A 9,389-nucleotide genomic window follows, 5' to 3' on the forward strand; every position below is an offset into this window, starting at 1 on the left:
CTTACCTCGTAATACTCCCCAAACTCTGTTGGCCTTGAGGAGAGCCGCTGGTCCTTTCACAAGTAAAGTATCTGTATTGAAAAACAAGCAGTCTGTTTGTTAATCCCTCAGTGACACACAACAGATTTTCTCAACATGTAATTGGTATTTCTGGCCCATTCTTTTCTCCTGAGCTCCAGGCCTTTCTCCAACTGCCTCCTGTACACCTTCACGAGATGTCCTGTAGGTTCCTTAACTCCACATGCCCCAAACTGAGCTCTTCCCCCTTTCCTGCCCCACACAGCTCGCCTGCCCGTCTCCTGTCACCTCATCTGTCAGTCAGCACCACCCTCTAGCCAGTTGAGTTGTTCAAGTCAGGAACTTAGGTGATATCTCCATGATTCCCCATTTTCCCCTCCAGGAGAGTTATTCTCTCCACCTGTTCCTCAGCAAAGTAGGGTCCTAGTTAAGCTGAGATTTTAAGTAAAAAGTGCAACATTCCTCAGTGCCTATAATTCCTTGGTGAAGCCTCTGATATCACTCAAATCTTGCACTTGCGTAAGGCCAGAGTTATCTCCACTCTTGCCTTTCTTCTGTGCTTCAGTCTTTGCTCTGCACCCACCTTTCCCCAACAGCATCCTAAACCTGTCTTAAGACTCACTTCCTAACTCACGTAAGTTTAATTCAGCTTTGTCCACTCAATAAAAAATTCACACCCATCTACAGGCTCCTTTTGGCTGCTTCTGGGCAAAGAGGGGCTAAATTTTTCAATCCTTGAAATCATACTCTGCCTAAGGTGGCCCCAATAGTCAATTTAGTCTGTTACAGTTTGGGGTGGAGTCAACCACAGATACAGCACCCGATGGTACAGAGAGACTGAAAGCTAAAGGGTGAGTGGTGGAGACTTGGCCACAGTAAAGACGCTCAGGGATTGCAGGTTAAGGATATAGTGTTTTATCCGGGCCTCATTATTACCCTCCACCACCGCCGCCCAGACCATCGCACAATAGTTGGCTGCAGGCAGGGAAAGAGTTCTGTTGATAGCCAATAATCATGTGACCTTCTCAGGTGACAGTCTTCTGATAAGGTAGCCTTTTCCATCAGGAGACCAAGCGATGAGTTAGCTAAAGTCCAGGCTACGAACGGCATTATTCTTATGACTATAATTTAGTCACGATTCCTCTCCACCTGTATCAAAACCTTAGCTACCTAGAGCTGACAGTTCCATTGGTCACTGTTTAAAAAACATTTTTTGGCATGTTAGTTTTGAGCTCTCCCAGAAATAGAACAAAGACTCCTCTAAAAACATTAACATGTTTTACATACTTGATGCCATTTTCCAATAAACTGAGGACCCGCTGATACTAAACATGATTCGGATTCAATTCAATGCAAAAACCAAATATAAAGCAGTTAGAAGGAGACTGCTTTCTAAATATATGAACACATAAGCTACATAATTTCAATTTTTATTTCAAAACCAAATTAGTGTTAACAATGATTACCTCCCTGATGTGAAACAGGAGTGGCACCTTTGACTTTTCAGTTATCCTTTCTGTTGTTTTGCACCATACTTTTGTTTTAAATAACATCAATATATTCTCCTTTAAAAATAATGAAATACTATTATAGATAAAGCTAAAATCCCCTTTGAGATGCCCACTCAACTCCCTCTACTTTCATTAGAGGAAACATTTATCAGGCTTTTCCTAGGCATTTTCATACACATGTGTAACGAGAAAAGATAGTATTGCTTTATGTGTATTGATACATGGTTATCTTCTGTGCACATTATGATGTGCCTTCCTTTGTCCAGCTCAGCAGTGTTTCTTGGTAAGCTCTCCATGTCTGTTCTTTATAACTTTGCTTCTTTATTTGTAACTGATACATAGTATTCTTTAGTGTGGTTTGACAAGATACATTTACCCATTCTTCTGTTAAGGAACATTTAGTTTTGCTTACAGTTCTTCACTGTTACAACCAAACTGCGTGAACATCCTTGATATATGTAATTATTTCTCTACAGTAGAAACTAGTCCACTTCTGGTCCTGAGGATACGCAATTTTTATTAGTAGATAATGCTGTGACACTGGTCATGTGTGTGTGAACTTCTATCTTCATGATGAACTCGTTTGAAACTTAACACTAGTTTATCCTTCAACTAGAAAATTTCATAATCAGCTTGTCTCAAGAAGCTCCCTTTTGGAAGAGGGTTTGCAAAGCTGAATGGAAGATAAGCTATAACTCTCCAGTCTAGCTTTTTTGGAATGTGTAATATGTTGTTTTATTGCCAACAGTCAGCAAATATTACTTGATAATTTAATGGCCATGTCTGTCGCAATTCAGATTGCAAAACCTGGTTCATATAGTGTCCGAGTGCTGACTGACAAATGGAATCACATGACTAATGTTGCCAAATTATCCTGTATCTCTGAAGAACAGCTATAGGATTGAAGAGAAAGGAAGTTATTTTTCAAAGAGATGTGTTATCAAGAAATCTAATCTACATACCAAGAGGATGAAGAGATGTACTTTACTGTCTGTGGGGCAATCTAAGGACAGAGGAATCACTCTTTTCTCCAGATACACAATAAATATTTTATTTTTACACCCAGCTAATCAGTCTGCTCTCTCTGCAATAATCTTCTATCACCCATCTCTTCACATTGCACTTCTTGGATCTATTGGTATAATTCCACATTATTCCCAGTCAGTACACCCTATGGAAAAGGCCCGCCCAATTGTTTATTCCTTCCAAAACAATTTGGGAAAAGCCTTAGAGAATGTTTCAGGCAACAAAAAAGATGATGTAGCTAAATGTTGGTTATCTTATTAATCAAATGAAATAGTTTCCCCTGCCCTCAGAGTTCTGCATTATCTTTGTGTCAAATTAGATTATAAACAGAGATCATGCATATAAACAAAGATTTGTCTTCAAAGTAAAAGTTACTACCTAGACGTCCAAAAATAAGGAATTAGCCAAGTTAGCTATGGCACATCTACAGAGTGATAGAACATCATTCAGCCATTAAACATGATGTCTATTTCACTAAATAGAAAAATATTTAGTGAAATACATGTTTATAAAGTATTGTTATGTAAAAAAAGCAAAATAACACAGAATTAACCCATTTTCGTGTCATTGTTTATCACATGTTTATACCTATATAAAATATTTAAACTTATTGCTCTTAAAAAATCTGAAGTATAGTGGTTAACTGAGTGCTGGAGTTATGAATGATTTAGTTCCTTCTCTTCACTCACTATACTTAAATTTTCTACAATGACTATGTATTTTATCATCAGGCTTTAATGGTAATTTAAAAAATAGGAATTATAAACTCACTGTTCAAGAATTCACCATAGTTCATGGCATGAGACTGCTTTTGGCATGTAAGTCTGTAACAAGCGGCTTTGAATGTGATACAGTCATATCACATAGGTACTCACAGGACTCGTCTGAAGAGATATTGGGGAAAGTGTCACACTCTGAGTCAAGGACGACTGAGACAAGAAGTTGCTTTAATTCCGGTTCAGTATGAGACTTAGCGGAGCCATGATGCCACTTGTAGAAACCAAAAATGTAGTCATAATATCTGTGTGAGAAATAAATTCAAATTTTTAACCATTGTAGCCAAGTTTTAAATACATATGTGATAGTAGACATTGTAGTTGACCCCTCAAACCCATGCTACCCCAAAGTAGTCCAACTAGAAACTACACCTTAAAATCACCTAGGGAGCTGTTCGAAAATACTGATGTCCAGACCTTCAGAATCAATCTCCGAGAGTGGGATCCAGGCATGGGAATTTTAAAAGGTACCCTCCCACTCCTGAGTGACTCATGAAGTCCCTGATAAGAACCAGTAATCAAACCAATAATGGTAATCCAATCAGACTTGAGTGTACAAGCCAGTTCTGACCAGTGATGGGGTGGAAGGTGGGGGTTTGGGGGTATAGGAAGTTTCCTAAGTGAGCCACAAGAAGAAAACTTTGTATGTGATACTTGGACCAGTTGCACCCACATTAAAGATGGCAGAGCAGAGATGGAAGAATACAGATTCCCTAATAGTCCTATTGAGCCATAGTCAACTCGCCCTATAATCCTCCCAGCTTTTGGACTTTCCAATGTGTGAGATGAATAGATTTTCTTATTGCTTAAGCCAGACTGAGTCAGGCTTCCTGTTACCTTCCAACAAATGTATCTTAGCTAATACTTGTAAAAACGTCACCAGACCACAGAATTCTCACTAGGGCCTTGAAATTTTACCTTCTGCTGGTACCCAAATAGAGAAAGAGGACATTAAATAAACACTTCAATATACTGAAAAAGATAAGCTAGGCTTCAAAGCAATTGTTTAAATAACATTGTATAGATTCTGATAAGCCAGAAGGTTGTGTATGCTACTTATGTGTAAGAATATCTTGCGTTTTTCCAGAGAAGGAGAGGTCGGGAAGTTCTGATGAATCTGGAAGTGTACGGAAGTTAACCAGGGAGAGACGAATGGAGGAAGGTACTGAGGACCCTGCTCATAGGGAAACCTCAACAGATTCAAAAGGAAATGGAGATCACTGAACTGTATACTTAAAAATGGTTAAGATGGTAACTTGTGTATTTAACCACATTAAAAAAAGTGTTTTAAGGGTAATTAAAACTACCAGCAGCTTTGAGATTTGAGTTAGGTGTTGCTTGTCCCAAATAAGGAAAATCTTGATGTTAACATTCTAATGGCAGACTCAAAGGGTTCTGAGGCAGTGGCGTCAACGTGCAGGTTACCTCTTTTTATGGTGCTCTTTATTGGACTTCACAGACATTGCAATTTTTACAAATTGAAGGGAAGACTCCACCAGCATAAAGGTTCCGACTCACTTTATCGTGAGGCTCGCTTTATTGCCCTGGTCTGGAACTGGACCCACAATGTCTGTGAGGTATGCCTGTATCTAGGTTAATTTAGCCTTTCAGGAACTGAGGGAGGGAAGCTATTCGTTAGAAAAAAAAAGTTAGTGACTAGCACATAATGGACCTTGTTCTAGAAGCTGAGGAGGCAGTCACACACCAAACAACTCTCTGCCTGCAAAATGCATACTGTTTCCAAGCAGAGTTGTGAGAGAAGTTGGGCTGCTCTGAGACAGGAGCCACAGGGTTCTGAACAATCTGGGGCCTCGGCTCTGCGTGTTCCCGATTGCCCGCAGCTTTGGAACGTCCCCATAAACTCTAAACCTTTCCAACCCCACTGAGTTTTTACTCGGAAAGAAACGCTGCCGCTCCTGAGTTCCTAGAACGCTCACGTCTTAGCCACAAGGGCTGTTTTACAACCTGCTTCCTAACAATGCAGGGTATAATTAATAGCTGCTTCACACACACAGGCATTAATTAATTAGGCAAACTCCAGATAATTATCTGCACTGACTCAAAATACCAAGCCTTGTTTTTAAACCATCTCACAGCTGATTCAAGACCTGGTTATCTACCATTGTTAACGTGTCACCCACGCTTGCTTGCCATACTCATGGCTTCAGCATATTACCAAGTCCTTATTTTACTAGTGGAATGGCACTGAAGGAAAATCCAGCTTTACAAAGCAAATAAGGTAAATGTGTTTGTTTTTCAAAGATTTCCCAGCTGTGATCTTCCTCTAGATGACCTTCAGGTATTTTTTTCTGCTCAGGCAGCCAACCACCTGGTTTTTACTTCCTCACCCAGACTCTGGCCATTCTGACCTGTTAGCAGGTTTACAAAAGCTCATTAGGGTATGCATCGAAAATGAAGGTAACAGTATCCATTTAGTTATACAAAACTGAAGGAGAGAAGAAGCCATCTCTGCTATCAATATTTCCCGTGGGGTCTCATCAGCCTAAGCCTAAGCCCCAAGCCTATCTGGGGCCAGCAGGTGTTATTAAGCTACTTTTGCATTTTTTTCATTCTCTGTTTGGTGTCCTGCAGATACAATTAAGCTTCAATGCCCACTGGGAACAGACAAAACTGGGGGAGGAAAGGGGCAATACAGCCAGGACCAAATTACAATCCTTCAGGGCACAAGTCACTTGCAGGACAGTCCCTCCTCCACACAGGTCTCCGTGAGGGGACAGCATGTGACAGTTAAAGCATCGCCCCGTGTGCAATCTGCCTTTTGTGTGGTGTGGCTTGCAAAGCCAGGCGGTGGGCTGCCTCCCCTTTACACAGTTCACCGCGGGACTGAGCGGCTAAAGAACTAAACAAGTTGGGAGAGCAAGCACATGACTGGTTGCATAAAAAGCAGAACTGAGGTGTGCGGACCCTATCGAAGTAATTAGATGAAAACATCGAACATTTTATATGGAACAGATTCTGGAAGGGTGGGGGAGTTTTAGGGAGTGCTCCAACCTGAGGGCTTTCTGCCATCTGAATTGTTACCAGATTTTTGAGGGGGGGGTGGTGGTGGTGAGCCAGCCTATGAGTGACAACTAACTGGGGGATCCCTGGTCCGCGAGCTTCAAGCCCTTTTCTCCCTCCTAGAACTCCCTGCAAATAAGCTGCCATTTCCCTCCCTCCCTCCCTCCACCCACTCCATTCTCCGCTCCGAGGCGAACGTGGCCACAGATCCTGAGCAACCTACTCCTTCCCCTCAGTATCCCGGACGCAAACCAGGACTCCCGGGCGCCCAAGATGTCCCTTAGGCGGTAGGAGGGGACGGGGAAGAGCTTGGGGGTCCTTCCGTGATTGGAGTCGGCTCTGCACTCTTCTGGACCTGTGACTGGTCAAGGCACTAACTGGCTCGGAGACGGTTTCCTCGTCTGTGAAATGGGGATAAGAACGCAAGCGTGGCTGGACGGCTGTGCAGGGCGCTCAGGGGCGCTCAGGTGCCCCTCCCCCATCGCCCCCGCGCCTGCACAGCGTCCCCCGGGTCGCCCGCCCCGGGGTCCCCGGGCCCCCTGCCCGCTCGGCCGCCGGGCCAGCGCACTCACCGCCGAAACGCTTCCGTCAGGAGGGAGCACGAGGGGCCGGCCTTGGAAGAGGGGTCGTGGCCGAAGTAAAAGTTATCGGGGGAGAGGCGCAGCAGACGCGGGGCTATCTGCACCGAGAGCGGCATGGGCCACAGAGCCAGGCCCCGCTCGGCAGACACGCGGGGGCCCTGCTCCGCCACCAGCGCCAGCGCCGCCAGCGCCGCCAGCAGCCCGGGCAGCCTCGCAAGTCCCAGCCCGCGCTGCGCCATGGCCCCTCGGCTGCTGTCTGCCCGGGTCTGCCCGAGCGGCACTGACTTCCCGACTCAGCCCGGGAGGAGGAAGCGCGGCGAGCGAGTGTCATGCAGTCAGCTGACGGCGCGCCCGGCCTGGACTCCGCCCCCAGCCAGGTCGGACCCGGGGACTGTCGCCCCCGTCCCCGAGCCGCCCGAACCCGCACCCCTCCCGCCTGCGGTCGGGTCCTCGCTTCTGCTCGCGGTGGCCGCAGTGACACTGCAGAACTCAAGCCACGGAGCACCCCGTTTTCCTCACCCCAAACACCAGATAATTGAGTTGGTGATGTCTTTTATTTGCTCCTAAATCTAGGTTTTGCTTTAACGACGGTTCAGCTTTAATTAGAGAAGGCTCCCATCAGAACTCCCCAGCGCAGAGGTTGGAACAGGTGGGAGGTTGAAAATTATGCAGAAGTTATTCAGTGAAAGAATATATTGGCCGGGGGGTGCGTAAAGGACCTCTTAAAACTTCAAAAGGACACCGTGGGCCGAGTTAATAGGCAGATGATACAAAGAGGGAATATATTTCTGACGAGGGATTAATATTGTCAGTATAATTTTCAAAAAACATGATTACAAAATAGAATGAAATGTGTCAAAGATTTTATTCAACTCACTAGTTAATTATTATAATGGTAAGTCTGGTTTAAAGGCGATTTAATAAAGCAATGTTAGAATAAGATGGTAAAATAGCTTTAAAATTGGGTAGTGACTCAGCTCTATGTATCTGAGCCTGAAGTAACTCCTTACAGTTCTTGACTCCACTCTCTGGACGTTTGGCTCTGCCTTCTGATTCCTCTTTCCTTTTTCATGAAAAGAAGTATGTATTTACAGCTGAGCAGATTTCTCCCCCTGCTTTTTGTAGAGCTTTGGGGGTGCAAAGACCTTTTTTCATTTGGTGCCATCGCTACCCTTTTCAGTGTTTCTTCTGATAAAATTCAGTAAATTTACTAAAAACCAAACAAACAGAAACTGTCGATTCTCTGTGCATCTCACTGAGGGTCATGCCATTAGACAAAAACTACACCCACCAACCTCTTCAAGGTGTGCCCTTCTCTACCTTAGTCTTCGCTGAGGGATCACATCCTTAGAAACCTTTTTGGTTGATTGAAAGGATCTCTCAGGCATATGCTTAAAATATTTAGATAGCCTGTCTCATTAACAAATACTCTGAGGCTCCACAGTAGATCTTTCTGAGGTCTTAAGGGCTTTTATAATCACACCTTGGCTTCATGTTTAGACCTGTTTTCATGAGAGTGCCTGGACTTGGTCTCTATTCACTCTTCTATGGAACCTTCCTGGGGTTTAGCCTAGCTGTGTTCCCAGATGGGAAACTCCAAGACTCTTCAATAAATCTTAATTATTTATGTCTACCAATGCCTCCAGATTCTTTTCGAGTTCGTTGAAGAGCTGTAACTTTTTTTCCTCCCGAATGGATAGCCAGTTATCAAAATGCCATATGTTGAATAAGCCATTCTTTCTTCCCTGGTTTAAAACACGTCCTATACTTTATTCTACATTTTCTTAAAGAAATTATTTTTAATTTTTCAATTACAGTTGACATTGACTATTATGTTAGCTTCAGGTGGACAGCATAGTGGTTAGACATTTATATAACTTATGAAGTGATCCCCCTGATAAGTCTTGTACCCACCTGACACCATATATAGCTATTACAATATTATTGACTATATTCCCTAAGCTGAACTTTACATCCTCGTGACTATTTTGTAACTGTCAATCTATATTTCTTAATCCCTTCCCCTTTTTTACACAGCCTTCCAATGCACCCCCCACCCACCCACCCACCGAAATCTGGCAACCATCAATTTGTTCTCTATGAGTTTGTTTCTGTTTTGTTTTGTTTTTTTGTTTTTTAGATTCCACATATAAATAAAATCATATGGTATTTGTCTTTCTCTGTCATACTAATTTCACTTAGCACAATAACCTCTAGGTCCATCCACGTTGTCACAAATGGTAAGATTTCATTATTTTTAATGGCTGAGTAATATTCCATTGTATATATGTACCACTTCTTTATCCATTCATTTTTTATTTTATTTATTTTATTTATTTTTTTTAGCTGAGCCGTCCTGCCACCTGTTGGCATCTCAGCAGCAACTCAGCTCGGGCCAGGACTCGAACCGCTGTTGCTCAGAGCTCGCACTCTTGCGCGAGCCCTTTTTTTTTTAA

The 9,389-nt window shown here is 43.3% G+C and overlaps 2 protein-coding genes across 2 annotated transcripts in view; one reads left to right on the top strand and one right to left on the bottom strand.

Moving 5' to 3' along the window:
- Positions 1-7,267, bottom strand: part of HEXB (hexosaminidase subunit beta) — a 26,120-nt gene extending 18,853 nt beyond the window's left edge. Inside the window, exons 1-3 of the mRNA XM_019641049.1 lie at positions 6,925-7,267; positions 3,431-3,576; positions 6-71 (exon numbers count right to left, since the gene is read on the bottom strand). Coding sequence (XP_019496594.1) covers positions 6-71; positions 3,431-3,576; positions 6,925-7,172 — 460 coding nt within the window. The 5' untranslated portion in view covers positions 7,173-7,267. The remainder of the gene's footprint in view (positions 1-5; positions 72-3,430; positions 3,577-6,924) is intronic.
- GFM2 (GTP dependent ribosome recycling factor mitochondrial 2) overlaps positions 1-9,389 on the top strand; it is an 87,421-nt gene that overhangs the window by 66,744 nt on the left and 11,288 nt on the right. The window lies entirely within an intron of this gene.

This window comes from Hipposideros armiger, unplaced genomic scaffold (genome assembly GCF_001890085.2).
Source record: "Hipposideros armiger isolate ML-2016 unplaced genomic scaffold, ASM189008v1 scaffold_55, whole genome shotgun sequence".
NCBI lineage: Eukaryota > Metazoa > Chordata > Mammalia > Chiroptera > Hipposideridae > Hipposideros > Hipposideros armiger.